Source organism: Macaca fascicularis, chromosome 19, assembly GCF_037993035.2.
Source record: "Macaca fascicularis isolate 582-1 chromosome 19, T2T-MFA8v1.1".
Taxonomy (NCBI): domain Eukaryota; kingdom Metazoa; phylum Chordata; class Mammalia; order Primates; family Cercopithecidae; genus Macaca; species Macaca fascicularis.
In genome coordinates this window covers 13,208,896-13,231,936 of record NC_088393.1, presented here as the reverse complement: position 1 = coordinate 13,231,936, position 23,041 = coordinate 13,208,896, and the positions used below count along the sequence as shown (strand labels likewise).

Below are 23,041 nucleotides of genomic sequence, written 5' to 3'. Positions count from 1 at the left end.
CATCATGTGTTGTGACATTGTTGGATGCATGGATGGGATATTGCCACACATGTGTGCATCTTGGATGACATAATTGTGTGTGTGGATCACCATGCAAGTGACATCTTACTAGGTGTACACGACGTGGTGCCCCTGTGTGTCTGTGCATGGTTCTAACCTGTGGCAGCTGCAAGGCTAGGTATGTGTGGCACCTCCCAGTGTATCTGGGCCACTAGGGCTGTTGTGTGTGTATGTGTGTGTGACATCATGTCCTGTGTGACGCTGTGTGTCACTATTTTCAGTGTAAGGCTGTGTTCTGGGGGGGGTTGTGTTATGATAAACCCCCCCTTTTTTCTACCCCTCAGCATCCCAACTCCCGAAGAGGGAGCCCCAAGCCCCTCCGTCCGTCCCCTCACCCACAGCCGCAGTGACTGAGCATATTAGCGCGTCCAGGAGCACGCGGCATGGGGGTGGGGGGAGGCCAGGCTGCGGCTATTGTTCTGAGGGTGCCAAGCCCCCCAGCCTCCCCTTCTTCCTCTACCCCCACCAGGCTGTTGGAGCCCGCAGCTCCAGCAGACAAAGACGCCACAAACCCCCAGTGGCGCAGCCCCCTCCCCCCGCGGCCGTCCTCTCCAGCGTGCAATCCCCCCAGACTCGGCCCACACCACCCCCATTCAACCCCATCCCCGGCGGGAAGGCGCAGCTCGGGCACCTCTGGCGCAGCTGTACCGGGCGCAGCATCCCGGGCCCCGCCCTGCAGCAGCACCCGGAGCGGAGGCTTTTGCGGGGAGGGCTGGGACAGTGTCTAGGGGATCGGGGGTCTACCTCTTGGTGCGGCGGAACATACTGCCGCCGGGGAAGGAGGGCATCGAGAAATTGGAAAGCGCGGTCCAGAGAGAGTCAGACATGACCCGGCGGCGGCGACATGGTGGCAGGTGCGGCAGCGGCGGCGGCGGCGGCGCGGGGAGCAAGCGCGCGGGGCGGAGGCTGGAGCCGCCGCAGCGGGCAGGGGAGGGCAGGGAAGGGGAGGGCCCTGCGGCTGCAGCTGGCCGGGAGGGGGCGCTGCTGTGTGCGGGCGAGCCAGGCCCCGCCCGCGCACGCGCCTGGCGCCCCCACCCCGGCGGGAGAAGGGGCGGCCAGCCCCCGCCATGTCTCTCCCCAAGGCTCACCTGCTGCTTTTCCGGGGCAGGGGCAAATCCTTCTGGAAGGCAAAGAAGCAAAACGATGAAGGTCAGCGTGGACCTACCGTTGCTGCCCACAAGCATGCTCAGCTCCCTGGAGGAGCAGAAGCAGGGTAAGACAGGCCCCTCTTCAGCACTGTCACTTTCACCCTTGGCCATGCACTGCGGGCCAAGTTTCTTGGGGGAGAGGATCCCCGGGTGATTCCTCTCCTGACCCTCAGAGACCAACAGAGATCCAAGTACACAGGCGGGGTCCCGTATAAAGGCAAGTGAGTTGGCATCTCAGTGTGTGTTTGTGCAAATGAAATAGGAATCTTTATTTGAAAAATATGTCTTGAGCACTACTGTATGCTGACCCTATCCTAGGCACTAGGGACACAGCAGTGAATAAGTTACAAGCCCGGTGTGGTGGTGTGCACCTCTGGTCCCAGCTACTTGGGAGGTTGAGGCAGGAGAATCGCTTGAGTCCAGGGCAACACCAGCCTGGGCAACACAGCAAGACTCTCTGTCTCAAGGAGAAAAAAAAGTTTCTGGCCTTTTGGGACTAGTATTTGTAGGGTAAAGGGGACACTAAACAAGATTAGTGTAGAAGTGAACAAAATCATTTTAGACAGTAATTTGTCTTATGAATAAATTAAACAGGGTGATATGATGGACAATGGCTGGGATGGAGACACATTGTCAGAGAGGGCTGCTCTGTGGAGGTGGCTTTTAAGCTGGTGGCTGAAAGATAAGAGCCAGCCATGGGAGGATCTGTGGAGAGAGAATTCCAGGTGGAGGGAACTGCAAGGGCAAAGGCCTGGAGGCGGGAATAAGCTTGGCATGCTCAATGAATGAATGAAAGGTTGAATGAATGAAAGGTTGAAAGAATGAATGACTCATCTACACCTCAACAGATCGATCTGACTCCCAGCTAGAGTCACAGAGTTGGGGTAGGGGGTGGGGGGTAGGTAAGTAGAGTGACTCACAACTGAGATTTAAAATGGGAACCAGGGAGGCTAAGGTGGGAGAATCACTTGAGCTCAGGAGGTCGAGATTATAGTGAACTGTGATTACACCACTGCTGGAGTGAAACACGGTCTCAATTAAAACAAAAATAAAAACAAAAACATAAAAAATTTAAAAAATAAAAAAATAAAAATGGAAATTCAGGTGATGGCCACGTAGTCATTTTTTATAATGACAATAATAATAATTATTAGTGGGTATTAAGTTTATGTGTCTGCATTTGAAGAAGGTCGCCTTCCATTTGTCAAGCTCTCAGGAAGTCTCTGTAGGGATCAGGAGATATGGGGTCTTGGCCCTTTTCTGAGGAAAGGAATGGGGGACAAGGGGCAGCACCTTCCAGCCAGTTTTCTATCCACAGGGTGAGGTGGAAGGAAGAAAACTCAGTGGGGCTGCAGGTGGAAAGGTTTGGGGGAGAGTTTCAAAACCTCCAACAAGAGGAAAATGAGGGATGTTCTAGACTATTTCTAGGATCTCTAAAAGCAGAAAACCCTAGGTTCAAATCTCAATTTTGCCTTTTATGACCTTGGCAAATGACCTTCCAATACTCCCGTGTCTCCTTGAGGATTTTGTGAATTGATGCAGATGCCTAGCCCCTTAGCATGGTGCCTAGCACATAGCAAATGCTCAATGAATACTAAGTTCGGAGAACAGGCGTTATTAAGGAGGGACATGCTGCATGACAGAGGATGGGCCAGAGGGTCGTCCCACCCCCTTGTACAATGAACAAACATATAAGCGGTGCCAAAGGGCAGCCCTGCCCTCCCGAGCCACGGGTGACCGGTAATCCAAACCAGGTTTTCCCTCTGTCTTTGCACGACCGGCGTGAATGAGCCGCAGCCAGGACCAGTTGACCTGGCTGCGCGTCTGCAATGGTCCAAGAGAAATCAAGACCTGGATTTTCTGGCCCAGAGCCCGGGGGGTCCAGACCCGTATAACCCAGCCTTGGAGGGTAAGCCCCTGGAGGGCTTTTAAGCACAACACGAAGAAAACCTTGAACCCAGCCCCATCCGCTAGCGCCCCCAAACATTCTAGGGACGAAGAAAGGGTCAAACTGGAGCGGCGAAAGTTCGGATCTTTGACGTCAGTGTAGATAGACGCCACCTCCAACCTCAGCTGCAGAGCCGCTCTGCCAAGTGGATTCCGCTTCTCCTGCACGGGATTAATAGTTGACACTGCAGACAGGACATTCGAACTCAGGATGCTGTCTATATATAAGATCCCAGGGCGTGGTGGCTCACGCCTGTAATTCCAGCACTTTGGGAGGCCGAGGCGGGCGGATCACCTGAGGTCAGAAGTTCAAAACCAGCCTGGCCAACATGGCGAAACTCGCTGTCTACTAAAATTACAAAACTAGACGGGCATGGTGGCGTGCGCCTGTAATCCCAGCTACTAGAGCCTAGCTGCACACAGGGGACCCTCGGGCGCTCAGCAGTGATGCGACAGTTTCTAAGAGGTTGCAGCAACGTGTGTGGGTGTATCCAGGCAACGAAGTGGTTAATCCCACCAGAAGGGAAGCGGTGGGGACAGGACTCCGACATGGGTCACCAGACCCAGAGCATGCCTCGGGTTGAGTGGGTGGGTGGGTGAGTGAAAGCATCCCGCGTTGGGGGCGGTGTCTTGAGCGGGAGTCTAAAGTCCCGCGTGGCGACGAGCCAATGAGAGTTGACGCCGGCCCGGAGGGCGGGGACACACAGTGCAGGCCCCGCCTCTTTCCTCCCTTTTCTCGGAGACCCGACGGCGCGAACCCAGCCTGGCTGCTGCAGCACTTGCTCTAACTTTGCCGCAGCTGCCTCCCTTTTCCCGGAACCCACTCTCCTAACCCACCCCTGGGAGGGGGAGAGAATGTGGGGAGCACTTCAGAGAGGCCTAAGCTCCAGAGAGCGGGCCATCTGGGCTCTGAAAGCAAATTAGTTTTCCAACTCATGTCTGGCTCCAGCGTTATCCAGACGCCTGGAAGGTCCTTCCTGCAGTCTGATCACCATTTTTCCTGCTGCACTGACCTATCAGCTCCCCTTGGTCTTCAACCTCGGGAATGATGGATTAGGGGAGTCTAGAAATGGACGAAGCCCTAGGTGAGGGTTTGAATCCTCCTTTCCCAAGATTCAGGCTGGGGATGGAGCCTGAGTCTGGGCCGATTCTTGGCTTTATCTAAACTCCAGATTACCAAGCCTGGGGCTGAGCTCCAAGGAGGCTCAGAAGGGCCAGACCCCACGCAGGGCCTTGGGGCACAGATATCATCACCTTCCTCTCTGGAATGTTTGGGACCGAACCTCTGTGTTAACCCTGAACTTCCCTACTAACCCCTCAGAAACGCAGCTGAAGACGAGCAGAGGACGCTTCTCGGCTACAGAATCCCTCCCCACCTTGGAGGTAGGAGCTCCCGACACCTAAGTTTGTCCCCACCTTCCCCACACTCCACAGCGATCCTCAGTGTCCCACTCCGTGCAGTGGACGCACGCCTCCTGCGCCTGCGCAGCCTCGAGACCAGCATCTTCTAAGGCTGCAAGGAGCTAAAAATCGCTCCCGCCCACCCACAAGCTGGGCTGGACTTGAGGATCGCGGTGGGGGGGCGGATGTTGTAGTGGAGGAGGTGGAATGAAGAGTGAGAAAGCTGTCTAGGTGCCTGTCCAATTAGGGCAGTAGGAAGAATCCTGGTGGCCAGGCAGGTGCGTGGGGGACGCAGGGCGTCCTATGCCTCGGGAGGGGGCTCCTGGGGTGGTGAGGGGCGAGGCTGCTGCACAAACATGTTTACGCCTCCAGCGGCGCCGATGGCCCTGAGGGGCACGAACCCTAGGGTAATAACTTTGCTCTGCGCCCCCTCACCCCCAGCCTGGCGAGGCGCCAGGACGATGACTTCGGCCCCAGCCCCCTCCCCCTAGGGCGGGCCAAGCGCCCATCAGGCGATCCTCGAGGGGGAGCGCTAGGCTGCACCCCTCCGGCAGCTCCCTGGATCGCCGGGCGGCGCCTGAGGGGCGGGGTCCCCAGCGCGGCGGGACGCGCGGCCACAGCGTTCCCTGCGGTTAGCGTCCCGAGCCCATGGGTGGGGGAGTCCCGGCCGACCCTGGTGCAAGTTCGCCCGCCTCCTGCCCGGCCCCGCCCCAGGGCGCTGACCCCTTCCTCTCCACCCGGGGCCCAGGCAGCCGCGTACCTGCAGCCTCCGGCGGCGGATGAGGCCCGAATCGTCCATGGCGGCAGCGGCGGCGACTTCGGCCCGGGGAGGGAGGAGGGAGGCAGCGGCGGCGGGAGGAGGGAGGAGGGAGGGAGTGAGAAGCCGCGGGGACCGCGGCGGCGGCGGCGGCGGCGGCGGCGGCGGCGGCTGGTTGGGGGGGGTGGAGGGGGCGGAGCGAAGTGGGGCGGGCCCGGCGCCGTCACTGCGTCTGGGCACCCGAGCCCGAGCTCAGCCACCGCTGCCCGCGCTGGGGGGGGAAGGGGTGGGCGGGGAGGCGGAGCCTCCTGGTGCCCCCATGGGAGCCAAGCTGCCGAGAGACCCCTATAAAAAGACACACCCCAGGGGAGAGACATTCTCAGGGGTAGAACCCCCACTTAAGAAACACCCCAAAGGAAGCCTTCTCCCTGAGATACATTTCCCCCACATTCATCCCCCAGAGACCCCCCTTGGTGAGACACATTTCCCGGGGGAGATAGTTTCCACATGGACGCCCTCTCCAATCAAGAAGTCCCCCAACCCTGAAAATCATTCCTAAGAGATATGGTCCCTGAGAGGTGACTTTCCTCTCAAAAGCCATCCCCCTCCCCACGGAAGAGGCATTCCCCAAAGAGAAAGATCCCAGGAGTAACAATTCCCGTGGAGACCCTGGGGGGGATACCTCCAATCAGAGACCCCTAAAAGCCGTATCCTCTGTGGAAAACTGTCCCCACCCATGAGACCTCTACAGCCCCAGGGGAGATGTCATGCTTACAGAGAAACATTTTCACTGAGGAGACCCATCTTCACAGGAGAGGCAACCTCAGAAAAACATGTGCCTGCATATTACGTCCCCCGTCCCCCGCAATCAGAGCCTCCTCAGGGAACCCTGCAGCCCCTCTAGCGACCCCTCCCTCATGGTCCGGATTAAGGAGCCAGGCCAGGCCGTCTGTATTTATAGGAGCGATTAGCTGGTAGTTGGAGAGGGGGGCAGTTAAAGCGCTTTTCAGCTCCCTCGACGCTCCTCCATGTTCACACAGGTGAGGCCAAATCCACCATGCTTCCCGAAGTTGGAGAGGAGGGTGTCCGAGCCCTCCGAACTCCAAGTCTTGGCACTGGGGGACAGAAGGGCTTCCCAAGGGGTGGTGGCCAGTATCTGGCCCCAAGGTCCGGGAGGGCGTGGTTGCTGGGTAAGAGCGACCCCTGCTGGACGACGGCGAGGCTGGGTCCGGGTTTTCCCCAGGAGCTTGTCGCCTCAAGTTCGCGCCTTTGCCTGGGTTATATCTGTCTGTGTCTCTATATGTTTGTCGGCATGTTTGTGCCACCGTCTCGCTGAGTCCCTTGCTCGCACATCTCTCAGTCCATGGCCCGGACTCCGCCCCTGGCGACCTAGCTCACGATGACGACCGCGGGAGCTCTCCTTGGTGCTGGTCTCGCGCGCTCCTGTCCACGGTGCTGAAATCCAAGCGCAGGGTCGGGGGCTGAGATTAGGGAAGGACAAAGGGTGCGGAGGCTCTGGCGTGAGGCATGGCCCAGAGCTGAACAGATCTGACCCACAAACATCTGCGACCACCTCAAGATGGACCAGGAGAAGGCTAGGTCCGGCAGATCTTGCTTACTGAGGCCTCCAGCACATCACTGGGTGCACACAGAGGGACCCAGAGATAGTATCTACTGATTCGTTCACTTACCACATATTGAGCACCTACTATGTGCAATGTAGTATTTTGGGATCTGGGAGGGAATACAGCGATAAAAGAGGCAGACAAAAAGCCTCTCTTGCCCTGAGATGAGAGGCACACAAACACTTACATACAGTCACATATTCAGGAAACACAGACACGCAAACACTTATTCGAACACACTCTGCAAACATATACTCCACAAACACAGACCCACACATTCTGCAAATTAACACACATACAAACACATACTCAGCAAATGCAAACACATGCAAACATCCACAAATACAGATACACAAAAACTCACACTCTGCAGCCATGCAAACACATGCTTAGGAAACACAGACATACACACACTCATCCAATGCAAACACACACAAACAACACATATAAACACTCAACCAGTGGAAGCACAGCCACATATTTCCAAAACCAAGGGATGTCCAGTTGCACACAAATTATAATCTAAAACAAATTATTCTCCCAACACAACACATAGACACACACACCCGTACCCACTGCAGGGATGTTTTTCTCATCCGATTCTCCCCCCTAGAATGTCAGCTTTATGAAAGTTGAGATTTGTGTGTCTTTTATTTTTATTTATTTATTTATTTATTTATTTATTTTGAGACAGAGTCTCACTCTGTTGCCTAGGCTGGAGTGCGGTGGAACAATCTTGATTCACTGCAACCTCTGCTTCCCAAGTTCAAACTATATTCATGCCTCAGCCTTCTGAACAGCTGAGATTATAAGCACGTGCCACTATGCCCAACTAATTTATTTTTTAATTATTTTTACTAGAGATGGGGTTTCACCATGTTGGCCAGGCTGGTCTCAAACTCCTGGGCTCAAACAATCCTTCTACTTCGGTTTCCCAATGTGCTGGGATTACAGGTGTGAACCACCATGCCTGGCTGAAATTTTCATGTATTGTTCACTACTGCATCCCCAGAATCTAGCACACAGTAGGTGCTCAATAAATGTTTGTCGAATGAATGGATGAGTTAAGGGAGTGTTCACAAGCAACACACATTCGCAGAAACTTCAGAAGTTGTTGAAGTTCTGAACTGGTTGACACTGGTTGAGTGTTTATATGTGTTGTTTGTGTGTGTTTGCATTGGATGAGTGTGTGTATGTCTATGTTTCCTAAGCATGTGTTTGTATGGCTGCAGAGTGTGAGTTTGTGTGTATCTGTATTTGTGGATGTTTGCGTGTGTTTGCATTTGCTGAGTATGTGTTTGTATGTGTGTTAATTTGCAGGCCAAACACACCTTCCTCACACACACACACGCACTCCCCTCATATACAGATACCACAGCTTAAGCCACAAGCTCAACATAAAAGCAAACACAAGGATATATACACACCAGCCCAAGTTGGCCAGCCTTTGGTCAGCAGGCATGTGGGCGGGACGGTGGGAGGTCCCGCCTCTGCATTAAGCCATGCCCCTTTCAGTTGCCAGTTTCCTGGAGTGGATCCTGAGGTGTCTTATCAGCCTCTATACCCCAATCCAGCTAACAGGTGAGGGGCTGAACTCGGGGAGGCAGGAAGGGGACAGTCTTGTCTCCATAGACGGCTAGCTGTCCCTGCCTTGTAGTTTTGGGCCCCAGTGACAGAACCTGAGCCCTGCCACACCACGCTTGGTCCCAAAGGCCCAGCTCTGGGTGGCCCCTAAGCCGATTGTGGGCCGAGAGAAGGTGACCCAGAGAAGGGCTGGCAGAGAGTGAGAGAGGGAGGAGGGAGGCCGCATAGAAGAGAAGGAATTACTGAACAGTAGAGGGGGATTGGAAGAGCTAGGGAGGTCCCCTTCATTCTGAGAAAAAAAGGGGTCCCTTGAGGACTAAAAAGGTGGGAGATCCTGCTGGATGGGGGAGGGCGACTGTGGTCTAAGCTTGGTGGGGGTGGCACTTGGTGGGGGACAGAGAGGTCAGGGTTCTGATGGGAGGGGGGTTCCTAGGATGGAGGCAGGCCCTGGTGGTCTCCTGGGATTTGAATATCCTTGGCCACTGCCCCAGGCTTCTCCTCAGCTGCACTTTCCCTACTCTGTCTGGCACTGCTTCTTGGGTATGCATTGGGTGGGTGCCACCCTAAGCTCACAGAAAGGGATGGCTGAACCCCACACTATGCCTGCCAGCTCTTATCTCAGGTGGACATGGCCTGCAGGGTCCACATGCGACCCATTGGCCTGACCTGGGTCCTGCAACTGACCCTGGCATGGATCCTGCTAGAAGCCTGTGGAGGGAGCCACCCACTCCAAGCCAGGTCCCAGCGACACCATGGGCTGGCAGCTGATCTGGGCAAAGGCAAGCTACACTTGGCAGGTGAGCACCCCAGACCCTGCCTCACCACCAACACCCAGAAACCCACACCTACCCTGCCATGGTAATGTCAGAATTTCCTTATGAGAGGGGCCTAGCAGGGCCACGAAGGTGGGAGGCAGGGATAGTGCTGAAGAATGGTGGATAAGAATTAGACTGCCTGGGTTCAAATTCAACTCTGTCACTTTGTAACTATGTGATCCTGAGGAAGTCATCTAACCTCTCTGGGTCTCACATGGACCCCCAAAAAGAGAGAAATAACAAACATACCTCACAAAGCTGTTGTTAAGATTAAGCATATGAGCATATGAGCGGGGCTCGGTGGCTCACGTATGTAATCCCAACACTTTGGGAGGCCGAGGTGGGCAGATCACTTGAGGTCAGGAGTTTGAGACCAACCTGGCCAACATGGTGAAACCCCTGTCTCTACTAAAAATACAAAAATTAGCTGGATGAGGTGGCATGCGCCTGAAATCCCAGCTACTTGGGAGTCTGAGGCACCAGAATTGCTTGAACCTGGGAGGTGGAGGTTGCAGTGAGCCAAGATCATGCCACTGCACTCCAGACTGGGCGACAGAGCAAGACCCTGTTTCAAAAGAAAGAAAGAAAAATAAAGGAAAAGGATTAAGCACATGTGTCACTACCAGGCACATGACAAATAAGTTGATTATTATAAACAATAAATGATCATTACTACTTGAAGCTGCATTTGCATTCCAAAGGAAGGGTCTTAAGTTAGGGGTTTGTGAGGATTGATGTAATTGGGTTCTCCCTTGTCCAGGGGATCCCCAGCCCTCAGTTCCCAAACCTTATCTGAGGATCCAAGACCCTGGCTCACAGGGTTCCCCTTTGCCAGGAACTTGTTGTCCCTCAGAGATGGACACAACAGAGATATCGAGCCCTGGGAACCATCCAGAACGCTGTGGAGTGCCGAGCCCCGAGTGAGTACAGCACCCTCCACTGTTTTCTCGCGTACTTTGCCCATTGCCCTGGAACTCCCCTTGGGTCCTAACCCATCCAACCCTCTCTCTCCCGATGTCTAGGTGCGAATCCTTCCTGGAACACCTCCAACATGCCCTTCGCAGTCGCTTCCGCCTGCGGCTATTGGGGGTACGCCAAGCACAGCCGCTCTGCGAGGAGCTCTGCCAGGCCTGGTAGGACATGCGGGGGCAAGGGGCGTGGCTTGTGACTTGGGCAGGGGAGAGGGGGCGGAGCCTGCAGTTTGCTTGGCCTTCTGTGTAAAGGGGAGTGGCCTCCAACAGGGCCAAGGTTTAAGAGATGCAGCTTAATGTTTAGAGCCCAGGTAGAAGCCCCCAGTTTTGTTTTGTTTTGTTTTTGTTTTTTTTTTTTTGAGACGGAGTCTTGCTCTGTAGCCCGGGCTGGAGTGCAGTGGCCGGATCTCAGCTCACTGCAAGCTCCGCCTCCCGGGTTTACGCCATTCTCCTGCCTCAGCCTCCGGAGTAGCTGGGACTACAGGCGCCCGCCACCTCGCCCGGCTAGTTTTTTGTATTTTTAGTAGAGACGGGGTTTCACGGTGTTAGCCAGGATGGTCTCGATCTCCTGACCTCGTGATCTGCCCGTCTCGGCCTCCCAAAGTGCTGGGATTACAGGCTTGAGCCACCGCACCCGGCCGAAGCCCCCAGTTTTTAAGATACCTGCCATATGGCGATGTGGCTTTTCATAGCCCTGAGATTTCTTTTTTTTTTTCTTTTCTTTTCTTTTTTTTTTTTTTTTTGAGATGGAGTCTCACTCTGTCCCCTAGGCTGGAGTGCAGTGGTGCAATCTCGGCTCACTGCAACCTCCACTTCCCAGGTTCAAGCGATTCTCCTGCCTCAGCCTCTTGAGTAGCTGGGATTACAGGTGCACACCACCACGCCTGGCTAATTTTTGTATTTTTAGTAGAGACGAGGTTTCACTATGTTGGTCAGGCCGGTCTCGAACTCCTGACCTCGTGATCCTCCCGCCTCGGCCTCCCAAAGTGCTGGGATTACAGGTGTGAGCCACCGCACCCGGCCTTTTTTTCTTTTTTTTGAGATAGAGTTTTGCTCTTGTTGCCCAGGCTGGAGTGCAGTGACACGATCTCGGCTCACTGCAACCTCAGCCTCTTGGGTTCAAGTGATTCTCCTGCCTCAGCATCCCTAGTAGCTGGGATTACATGCTTCCGTCACCACGTCCGGCTAAGTTTTGTATTTTTAGTAGAGACGGTGTTTCACCATGTTGGCCAAGCTGGTCTCTAACTCCTGACCTCAGGTGATCTGCCTGCCTTGGCCTCCCAAAGTGCTAGGATTACAGGGGTGAGCCACCATGCCCAGCCAGGCCCTGAGATTTCTTAAGGAGTGAGTCCTCCTGATTGAAAAGAGAAGGTAAAAGGGAGGGCGCCTATAATCTCCGTCATTTGAGAGGTCAAGATAGGAGGATTGGTTGAGGCCAGGAGTTCAAGATCAGCCTGGACAACATGGCAAGACCCAGTCTCAACAAAAAGTTTAAAAATTAATCAGACATGGGCCAGACGCAGTGGCTCACGCATGTAATCCCAGAACTTTGGGAGACCAAGGTGGGCGGATCCCCTGAGGTCAGGAGTTTGAGACAAGACTGGCCAACATGGCGAAACACTGTCTCTACTAAAAACACAAAAAAGAGCCAGGCGTGGTGGTGGGCGCCTGTAATCCCACCTACTCGGGAGGCTGAGGCAGAACTGTTTGAACCTGGGAGGCAGAAATTGCTGTGTGCAGAGATTGGGCCACTGCACTTCAGCCCAGGAGACAGAGCAGGACTCCATCTCAAAAAACAAAAAAAAAAGTACTAATCAGACATGATGGCGTGTGCCTATAGTACCAGGTACTTGAGACACTGAGGTGGAAGGATTGCTCGAGCCTGGGAGGTCAAAGCTGCCATAAGCCATGATTGTGCCACTGCACTCCAGTTTGAGTCACAGAACAAGACCCTGTCTCAAAAATAAATAAAAGGAAAATGAAAGAGTGGGAAAATATGAGGGACTGGCCCGTAACAAATGGTCTGAGGTCTGCAGGGACGAGGCCAGTTGTGACATGGCCCAGAGTATGGAAAGATCTGATAGAATATGGGGTGGGATGAAATCTGGAGAGATGAAATCTGGAGTTAGCAGGGGAGTGGTTCTAAGAGGCAGGGCCTGGATCCCAGCGGGGGACATATACTGAACACAGTCTAGAAGAACCGGAATCCCGCTGGCATGTAGCTACAAAAGCTTTACCCACCTCTCCACTCGCCATCTCCAGGTTCGCCAACTGCGAAGATGATATCACCTGTGGCCCGACTTGGCTCCCACTCTCAGAAAAAAGGGGCTGTGAGCCTAGCTGCCTTACCTATGGACAGGTTAGTGTGAGGCAGAAGGTGAAGAGAAGAGACTGAGATCCTCCCTACCAAGTTCTTTATTTATTTTTTTTCTGAGACAGAGTTTCATTCTTGTTGCCCAGGCTGGAGTGCAGTGGCACAATCTCTGCTCGCTGTAACCTCTGCCTCCCGGGTTCAAGTGATTTGCCTGCCTCAGCCTCCCGAGTAGCTGGGATTACAGGCATTCGCCGCCATGCCCAGCTAATTTTTGTATTTTTAGTAGAGTCAGAGTTTCACCATATTGGCCATACTGGTCTCGAACTCCTGACCTCAGGTGATCCGCCCGCCTCGGCCTCCCAAAGTGCTGGGATTGCAGGCATGAGCTACTGCCCCTGACCCCCACCAAGTTCTTTCTTACCGTGTCTAGACCCCAGAGACCGGATTGGCACTCCCCAGGTCCCTACTCCAACCCTTCCCTAGCCCAACCTCCCATTGGGTTGCGCCCTTTGACCCCAAAAGCTCCCTAAGTCCAGATTTGCCCTTCCCAAGGAACCATCCCTGCTCTGGGTCCATCCAGTTTACCATGGAGGACCCAGAAGCCCAGTCACCCTCTACAAAACCCCAGCCTTGATACAGACCTCTCTGCGCGCCCCCCGACTGCCCCAACCCTGATTCATCCCGCTAGGGCCCAGTAAGAACATGCACACTCCCCAAGGACCTGCCACCACTCTGGCCCCGCACCCAGACACCCAAACTGCACACTCCGCCTCTGACCCCAATCCCAAAGGAACTTACAGACTTTCCCTTCCCGAGGCCACGCCCCTGAGAGAAAGCCATGCCCCTCTGGACTCCGCCCACTACGGCCCTAACTCCACTTTTTCGTAGACCTTCGCAGACGGGACGGACCTTTGTCGCTCGGCTCTGGGCCACGCCCTGCCGGTGGCCGCTCCTGGAGCCCGTCACTGCTTCAATATCTCCATCTCCGCACTACCTCGTCCCAGACCAGGACGGCGGGCCCGGGAAGCTCCCTCCTGGCGTTCCCGCCGCCCTCGCACCTCCATCCTGGACGCTGGGGGCAGCGGGAGTGGCAGTGGAAGCGGCAGCGGCCCCTAGCGGACGCGTGGCCCTGAGTTGGGGGAGGGTCCCTTCCTCCAGCCCTGCCCCTCAGAACACCCAGAACCCCACCCCTCGCCCTCTCGGCCTTCTATAATAGTTTTGAGATGTCTGTCCCTCCTCCCTGGAGCTCCAGAGACTCACCCCTCTCCAGGTTATCCCAGAAATGACCCAACTCTCTCTCTCTTCCCTCTCCCCTTTGAATAAAGTCGCCAGCAAGAGCACGTGATGTGTGTGTCTGCTTCTTGGGGAAACAGGTGGGAAGGAGAATTGCCAGAAAGTAACAGATGTCTCACGTCTAATCCTCAGATCCTAGAAGCAGTGACTGATTCATACTACAGTGTAAATGATGGATGGCCTGTGCCCTAGAGCAGTCAACATAACTCGGAACACCCAGGTGTTGGAAATGGAGAGGGGGTCAGAACAGGGGCTGACAAGGGCAGGAGGGGTTCCTTCCCACTGTGTGCCACCAGGGCTCCCAAAAAGCTGCCTAACTTGTATAGGCCTCAAGACACACTTCAAGGCCGGGTGCAGAGGCTCGTGCCTGTAATCCCAGCAATTTCACAGGCCAAGGTGGTTGCATTGCTTGAGCCCAGGAGTTCAAGGCCAGGCTTGGCAATACAGTGAGAACCTGTCTCTACCAAAAAAAAACAAAAAGAAAATTTTAAATTGGCCCAGTGTAGTGGTGCATGCCTGTATTCCTACCTGCTCAGCAGGCTGAGGCAGGAAGATCACTTGAGCTCAGTTCAGGGCTGCAGTGAGCCATGATCACACCACTGTACTCCAGCCTGGGTGACACAGTGAGAGCCTGTCTCAAATAAAAAATAATAAGACATGCAGACACAGAATACCAAACTGGCCATGGTAGTATGTGCTGAACTCCAAACTACTTGGGAGGCTGAGGTAAGAAGATCACTTGACCCCAGTAATTCGAGGCTGCAGTAAGCTATAATCCTGCCACTGTACTGCAGCCTGGGCAAAAGCCAGACCCCAATTTTTTTTTTTTTTTTTTTTTTTTTTTGAGACAGAGTTTCGCTCTTGTTGCCCAGGCTGGAGTGCAATGGCAGGATCTCAGCTCACTGCAACCTCCACCTCCCAGGTTCCAGTAATTCTCCTGCCTCAGCCTCCCTAGTAGCTGGGATTACAGGTGCCTGCCACCAAGCCCGGCTAATTTTTCACCATGGGATGAAAATGTAGAGATGGGATTTCACCATGTTGGTCAGGATGGTCTCAAATTCTTGACTTCAGGTGATCAACCCACCTCGGCCTCCCAAAGTGCTAAGACTACACGCATGGGCCGGGCGCGGTGGCTCACGCCTGTAATCCCAGCACTTTGGGAGGCCGAGGCGGGCAGATCACAAGGTCAGGAGATCGAGACCACGGTGAAACCCCGTCTCTACTAAAAATACAAAAAATTAGCCGGGCGCGGTTGTGGGCGCCTGTAGTCCCAGCTACTCGGGAGGCTGAGGCAGGAGAATGGCGAGAACCCGGGAGGCGGAGCTTGCAGTGAGCCGAGATCGCGCCACTGCACTCCAGCCTGGGCGACAGAGCCAGACTCCGTCTCAAAAAAAAAAAAAAAAAAAAAGACTACACGCATGAGCCACCACGCCACGCCCTTTTTCTTTTTTTGGGACAGAGTCTAGCTTTGTCTCCCAAGCTAAAGTGTAGTGGTGCAATCTTGGCAAACTGCAACCTCAGCCTCCTGGGTTCAAGTGATTCTTATACCTCAGCCTCCAGAGTAGCTGGGATTGCAGGCACACACCACCACATATGGCTAATTTTTGTATTTTTAGTACAGATGGGGTTTCGCCATGTTGGCCAGGCTGGTCTCAAATTCCTGACTTTGGTGATCCGCCCACCTCGGCCTCCCAAAGTGCTGGGATTACAGACATGAGTCACCATGCCTGTCCAAGACCCCATATTATACATATACAGACTACAGAGTTTGGTGACAATGACCCTGTGTAGTGTCCACCTGTGTTCACAACCCAGCTCTACCACTTACTTATGCTGTAACTTCCGTTTCACACATTGCCCAGCTTGAGCCTCAATTTCTTCATCTTTAAAATGGGAATGTGGGCTGGGCATGGTGTCTCATGCCTGTAATCCCAGCACTTTGGGAGGCTGAGGCAGGCAGTGCATTCACTTGAGTCCAGGAGTTCAAGACCAGCCCGGCCAACATAGCGAAAATCCATCTCTACCAAAGATACAAAAATTAGCCAGGCGTGGTGGCACATGCCTGTAATCCCAGTTTCTTGGGAGGCCGAGGTGGGATAATCACTTGAACCCAGGAGATGGAGGTTGTGGTGACCTGAGATAGTACCACTGCACTATAGCCTGGGTGAGAGAGTGAGACCTTGTCTCAAAAAGAAAAATTAAAATAAAATAAATAAAATAAAATGGAAATGAGTTCCTTTTACAGAATTGAGAAAGAATTCAGGGAGTTAGTGCAAGTTTTTCTGCTTATCTAACACTGCATACCAAGCAACTCCAATATAGTGATGATAAAAAAGTCACTAGCCTGGGCACGGTGGCTCATGCCTGTAAGCCCAGCACTTTGGGAGGCCAAGGCGGGCAGATCACAAGGCCAGGAGATCAAGACCATCCTGGCTAACATGGTGAAAGCCCATCTCTACTAAACATACAAAAACTTAGCCGAGCGTGGTGGCGGGCACCTGTAGTCGAGATCATGCCACTGCACCCCACCCTGGGTAACAGAGCCAGACTCCGTCTCAAAAACAAAACAAAAAAAACCCCAGCACTTTTGGAGGCCGAGGCAGGTGAATCACGAGGTCAGGAGTTCAAGACCAGCCTCATCAACATGGTGAAACACCACCTATACTAAAAATACAGAAAATTAGCCGGGTGTGGTGGTGGTGCATGCCTGTAATCCCAGCTACTCAGGAGGCTGAGGCAGGAGAATCGCTTGAACCCAGGAAGCAGAGGTTGCGGTGAGCCAAGATCACGCCATAACACTCCAGCCTCCTGGGTGACAGAGCGAGACTCCACCTCAAAAAAAAAAAAAAAAAGTCACTATCTTTCATGGTTCTGGGGTTTGACTCAGTCCAGCCTGGCAGTTCTTCCTGAAGATCTGTCATGTACTTGCAGACAGTGGCTGGGGCTGGAATCACGTTGAAGTCTTCCTCGCTCACATATCTGCTAGTTGGCGTTGGCTGTTGTCTTCAACTTCTGCTGGGGCTATTTGCCAGAATATCTGCACATGGCCCCTCTGTGGCTTGGGCTTCCTCTCAATATGGCAGCTATGATCTAAGGGAAATGTCCCAAGAGAGCAAGCCAAGTGGGAGTTCAGTTTTGATGACTTAACTTTGGAATTAACACAGTGTGACATCTCTTTCTATTCACTACAGGGAGTCACTGAAGCCAGCTCATATTCAAGGAGAGGCATCATAGACTCCACCTCCAATGGGAGGGATGTCAAATAAAATGCTTAGAAAGTGTGGCACGCAATTATCACTCAATGAATGTAGACACCGTCTATTATGATTGTTTCTTGTGGATGATGTTACATACTGGGTTATTGATGTTATAGACTGTGTTATTGTGACAAGGAAGAGGAACAAGCATTGAAGGAAGAAAAGTAAAGCAAGTCTTTTTTTATTTTTTGAGACAGAGTCTCACTCTGTCACCCAGGCTGGAGTGCAGTGGCACGATCTCAGCTCACTTGCAAGCTCAGCCTCCCGAGTAGCTGGGATTACAGGCGTCCGCCACCATGCCCGGCTAATTTTTTGTATTTTTAGTAGAGACGGGGCTTCACCGTGTTAGCCAGGATGGTCTCGATCTCCTGACCTCATGATCCGCCCACCTCGGCCTCCCAAAGTGCTGGAATTACAGGCATGAGCCACCGGGCCCGGCCCAAGTAAAGCAAGTCTTTAAAGGATCGCCAGTCAGATAATCAAGCTGTGGAGGACATTCCAAGTGAAAGGCCTGGAGATTTCATGTTCTGGGAACTCTGAGCTGACCAGGAAGCCTGGGATAGACCATGGGAGATGGGGTCTGGTCCTGGAAGACACTGGATGCCAGGCAGAGGCACTTGAATCTGAGGATAGAGTGTGATGTACCAGGAGTGGTGGCTCACACCTGTAATTCTAGCATTTTGGGAGGCTGAGGCAGATGGATTCTTTGAGGTCAGGAGTTCCAGACCACCCTGGGCCACATGGTGAAACCCCATCTCTACTAAAATTTTAAAAAATTAGCCAGGCATGGTGGCACACGCCTGTAGACCCAGCTATTTGGGAGGCTGAGGTGGGAGGATTGTTTGCGCCCAGGAGGTGGAGGTTGCAGTAAGCCGTCATTGCACTGCTGCCCTCCAGCCGGGGCAACAAAGGGAGATGGTGTCTCAAAAAAAAAGAGAGCGACAGGGTGTGATGCAAGGTTTGGCAGCTCGTGGCTATAGTCTCAGCTACTTGGGAGGCTGAGGTGACGGTATTGCTTGAGGCCAGGAGTTTGGGAACAGCATGGGCACCACAGCCAGACCTCATCTCCAAAATACAAAAAGAAATTAGGCTGGACAAAATTAGGCAGGACAGCTCACACCTGTAATCCCAAGACTTTGGGAGGCTGAAGTAGGAGAAGAGCTTGAAGCCAGGAGTTCAAAATCAGCTTGGGCAACATAGTGAGACCTCATCTCTACCAAAAAAAAAAAAAAAAAAAAAAACCACACACACATACACAAAAACAAAAAAATTAGCGAGGTGCTATAGTTTGTGCCTGTAGTCCCAGATACTCAGGACCTCATTTGGAAAAGGAAATATGTGAGAGCCATAGGTTTTTTGGTTTTTTAGACGGAGTCTCACTGTTGTCACTTAGGCTGGAGTGCAGTGGCATGATCTTGGCTCACTACAACCTCTGCCTCCCAGGTTCAAGCGATTCTCCTGCCTCAGCTTCCTGATTAGCTGGGATTACAGGCACCTGCCACCACACCTGGCTAATTTTTATACTTTTAGTAGAGACGGGTTTTTGCCATGTTGACCAGGCTGGTCTTGAACTCCTGACCTCAGGTGATCCACCTGCCTCAGCCTCTCAAAGTGCTGGAATAAGAGGCGAGAGCCACCATGCCCGGCCTTGAGTTTTTTTTTTTGTTTTTGAACAGGGTCTCACTCTGTTGTTCAGGCTTTGAAGTGCAGTGGTGCAATCTTGGTTCACTGCAGCCTCAACCTCTCAGGCTCAAGTGATCCTCCCACTTCAGCTCCCCAAGTATCTGGGACTACAGGCGCTCACCACCACACCCAGCTATTTTGTGTGTGTGTGCGTGTGCGTGTGTGAGACGGAGTTTTGCTCTTTTCACCCAGGCTGGAGTGCAATGGCACGATCTCGGCTCACCGCAACCTCTGCCTCCTGGGTTCAAGCGATTCCTCTGCCTCAGCCTCCCAAGTAGCTGGGATTACAGGTATGGGGTTTCTCCATTTTGGTCAGGATGGTCTTGAACTCCTGACCTCCTGATCCGCCTACCTTGGCCTCCCAAAGTGCTGGGATTACAGGCGGGAGCCACAGTGACTGGCCAAGACCCTCTTTTTTCTGTTGTTTTGAGACGAAGTCTCACTCTCGTCCCCCAGGCTGGAGTGTAGTGGTGTGATCTCGGCTCACTGCAACCTCTGCCTTCCCGGGTTCAAGCGATTCTCCTGCCTCAGCCTCTCAAGTAGCTGGGACGACAGGCGCCTGCCACCAGGCCTGGTTAATTTTTGTATTTTTAGTAGAGATGGGGTTTTACCATGTTGGCCAGGCTGGTCTAGAACTCCTGACCTCAGGTGTTCCACCCGCTTCAGCCTCCCAAAGTGCTGGGATTACAGGCGTGAGTCACTGCACCCAGCCAACCCTGTTTCTTAACAAAACCCTCAAAAACATGATACTGGGGATCTTGAGCAGGTCAATGTGGAACCCTGGACTCTCTCCAACTCCCATGTGAGCTTCATGCTGCTAGGATGGGGACCCAGCACTGAGTTCACACAAATTCAGACTGTTGTTAGAAGTAACATTTGTAGCCTGTAATCCCAGCACTTTGGGAGGCTGAGGTGGGTGGATAACCTTAGGTCAGGAGTTCAAGATCAGCCTGGCCAACTAGGTGAAACCTCGTCTCTACTAAAAATATAAAACTTAGCTGGGAGTGGTGGCACATGCCTATAATTCCAGCTACTCGGGAAGCTGAGGCAGAATTGCTTAAACCTGGGAGGCAGAGGTTGCAGTGAGCCGAGATCGCACCACTGCACTCCAGCCTAGGCGACAGAGCGAGACTCTATCTCCAGAAAAAAAAGAAAGAAAGAAAGAAAAGAAATAACATTTACAGGCCACACGTTGTGACTGGTGGCTTTTACCTATAATCCTAGCATTTGGGGAGGCCAAGGCAGGAGACCACTTCAGCTCAGGACTTCAAGACCCACCTCCCCTGACCCCCGGTGTCTATAAAAAGTCAAAGAAGGTGGAGTGCAATGGCTCACACCTATAATCCCAGAACTTTGAGAGGACAAGGCGGGCGGATCATGAGGTCAGGAGATCGAGACCATCCTGGCTAACACGGGGAAACCCTGTCTTTATTAAAAATGCAAAAAGTTAGCCAGGTGTAGTGGAACGTGCTTGTAGTCCCAGATACTTGGGAGGATGAGGCAGAATAATTTATTGAACCCGGGAGGTGGAGATTGCAGGGAGCCAAGATCACGCCACCACACTCCAGCCTGGGAGACAAAGCAAGATTCTGCCTCAAAAAAAAAAGGAAAAAAAAAAAAAATTAGCTGGGCAGGGTGGCGGGTGCCTATAATCCCAGCTACTCAGGAGTTTGAGGCAGGAGAATCACTTGAGCCAGTGAGGCAAAGGTTGCAGTGAGCCGAGATCCAGCCATTGCACTCTAGCCTGGGCGATAGAGCAAGGCTCAGTCTCAAAAAATAAATTAATTAATTAATTTAAAAAAAAAAAATAGAAAAGAAAAAAAAGAAATACAAAATTAGCCAGATGTGCTCACTTGAACCCATGAGGTGGAGGTTGCAGTGAGCTGAGGTGCCACTGCAACACAGCCTGAGCAACAGAGCAAGTCTCTATCTCAAAAGAAAAATAAAGTTTTTAAGTCAAATAACAAAATAATAATAACAACAGGATGAGGGTTGGATAGATGGTGTCTCTTGGGTGGAGACCAAACCTCCTCCCGAATGCCTCCTCTCACTGCCCTGCTCTTGGGCCTTTTTTTTTTTTTTTTTTTTCCGAGACGGAGTCTTGCTCTGTTACCAGGCTGGAGCACAGTGGCGCGATCTCAGCTCACAGAAACCTTCACCTCCCAGGTTCAAGTGATCCTGCTGCCTCAGCCACCAGAGTAGCTGTGACTACAGGCGCCCGCCACCACACCCAGCTAATTTTTGTATTTTTGGTAGAGATGGGGTTTCATCATGTTGGCCAGGATAGTCTCCATCTCTTGACCTCATGATCCACCCACCTCAGCTTCCCAAACTGCTGGGATTACAGGCGTAAGCCACGGCGCCTGGCCTCTTGGGTCTTCTTGAAGCCAGGTCTCCCATTTCTAGGCCTCTACACGTGCCCACTGCCTGAAACCCCCTCCATCCTCCAGTCACTTATTCCACTGCATTCACCCCGCAGACCTCTGCCAATTGGTTCCTCAGGCTCTGAGGGCCCCAGATCAGAGCTGGGTCCCCCATCATGCATTCCCAGGCACTCTAGCCTCCACTGTCCAAGGGCAGTTCTGGGATTCTGGCTGGCTGGGGCAGTGCTGGCTTCTGTGTCCAACACTGTATTTGCATGGAGTGGAGAAATGCTCTGTTTTGGGTTGAATAGTCTCCCCCAATTCGTATGTTCAAGTCCTAACCCCCAGGACGTCAAAATGTGACTGTTTGGAGAAAGTGTGTTGAAAGGAGTAAGTAAAATGAGTTCATATTTGTGAGCTCTAATCCAATGACTATAAGAAATTAGGACACGGCCGGGCGCAGTGGCTCAAGCCTGTAATCCCAGCACTTTGGGAGGCCGAGACGGGCGGATCACAAGGTCGGGAGATCGAGACCATCTTGGCTAATACGATGAAACCCAGTCTCTACTAAAAAATACAAAAAACTGGCCGGGCGCGGTGGCTCAAGCCTGTAATCCCAGCACTTTGGGAGGCCGAGACGGGCGGATCACGAGGTCAGGAGATCGAGACCATCCTGGCGAACACGGTGAAACCCTGTCTCTACTAAAAAGTACAAAAAACTAGCCGGGCGAGGTGGCGGGCGCCTGTGGTCCCAGCTACTCAGGAGGCTGAGGCAGGAGAATGGCGTAAGTCCGGGAGGCGGAGCTTGCAGTGAGCCGAGATCGCGCCACTGCACTCCAGCCCGGGCGACAGAGCGAGACTCCGTCTCAAAAAAAAAAAAAAAAAAATACAAAAAACTAGCCGGGCGAGGTGGTGGGCACCTGTAGTCCCAGCTACTCGGGAGGCTGAGGCAGGAGAATGGCGTAAGCCCAGGAGGCGGAGCTAGCAGTGAGCTGAGATCCAGCCACTGCACTCCAGCCTGGGCAACAGAGCGAGACGCCATCTCAAAAAAGAAAAAAAAAAAGAAATTAGGACACTTGGCCAGGCACTGTGACTCATGCCTATAATCTCAACAATTTGACACTTTGGGAGGCTGTGGCAGGAGGATCCTTTGGGCACGGATTTGAGACCAAACTGTGCAACAGAGCAAGACCCCATCTCTATAAAAAAAAAAATTTTTTTTTTGAGATGGAGTCTCGCTCTGTCGCCCAGGTTGGAGTGCAATGGCACGATCTTGGCTCATTGCAACCCCTGCCTCCCAAGTTCAAGCAGTTCCGCCTCAGCCTCCCGAGTAGCTGGGATTACAGGTGTTTGCCACCACTCCCAGCTAATTTATTTTTAGTAGAGATAGGGTTTCGCCATGGTGGCCAGGCTGATCTCAAACTTCTGACCTCAAGTGTTCTGCCTGCCTCGGCCTCCCAAAGTGCTGGGATTACAGGCGTGAGCCACCATGTCCGGCGCCCCCCCAATTTTTTTTTTTTTTTTTTTTTTCTTACTGAGTCTCTATCGTGCAGGTTGGAGTGCAGTGGCGTGATCTTGGCTCACTGCAACCTCCAACTCCCGGGTTCAAGCTATTCTCCTGCCTCAGCCTCCCGAGTATGTGGGACCTGGGTGACAGAGTGAGCCTCCGTCTCAAGAAAAAAAAAAAAAAAAAAAGAACTCTGTGGGGGCCAGGTGTGGCTCATGCTTGTAATCCCAGCACTTGGGAGGCCGAGGTGGGCAGAACACCTGGGCTCAGGAGTTCAAAACCACCCTGGGCAACATGGTGAAACCTCATCTCTACT

General features: G+C 52.9%; 2 protein-coding genes across 16 annotated transcripts in view; one reads left to right on the top strand and one right to left on the bottom strand.

Annotated features, from left to right (window-relative positions):
- Positions 1–5,482, bottom strand: part of MAST1 (microtubule associated serine/threonine kinase 1) — a 43,024-nt gene extending 37,542 nt beyond the window's left edge. The window contains exons 1-2 of one of the 4 annotated variants that reach the window (XM_005588150.5): positions 5,317–5,482; positions 1,149–1,180 (exon numbers count right to left, since the gene is read on the bottom strand). In XM_005588150.5, the coding sequence (XP_005588207.3) occupies positions 1,149–1,180; positions 5,317–5,355 (71 nt within the window). In that variant the 5' untranslated portion in view covers positions 5,356–5,482. Of the gene's footprint in view, positions 1–804; positions 922–1,148; positions 1,181–5,316 lie in introns of those variants that run through there. The other 3 variants (XM_045380215.3, XM_045380213.3, XM_005588151.4) reach the window with 3 other exon arrangements.
- RTBDN (retbindin) lies at positions 3,884–14,847 on the top strand. 12 transcript variants are annotated; one of them, XM_005588154.4, is made up of 7 exons: positions 3,884–4,240; positions 4,477–4,538; positions 9,133–9,319; positions 10,173–10,257; positions 10,360–10,470; positions 12,571–12,667; positions 13,511–13,962. In XM_005588154.4, the coding sequence occupies exons 1-7, from the start codon at positions 4,225–4,227 to the stop codon at positions 13,736–13,738; spliced, it is 786 nt and encodes a 261-aa protein (XP_005588211.3). In that variant the 5' UTR covers positions 3,884–4,224; the 3' UTR covers positions 13,739–13,962. The 12 variants fall into 12 exon arrangements, with proteins under 12 accessions (XP_005588211.3, XP_065390588.1, XP_015295959.3 ...); XM_065534516.2 differs by lacking the exon at positions 13,511–13,962 and adding an exon at positions 14,788–14,847 and having other exon boundaries at positions 4,077–4,240; XM_015440473.4 differs by having other exon boundaries at positions 4,088–4,240; positions 10,098–10,257.
- Positions 14,848–23,041: the final 8,194 nt, after the last annotated feature.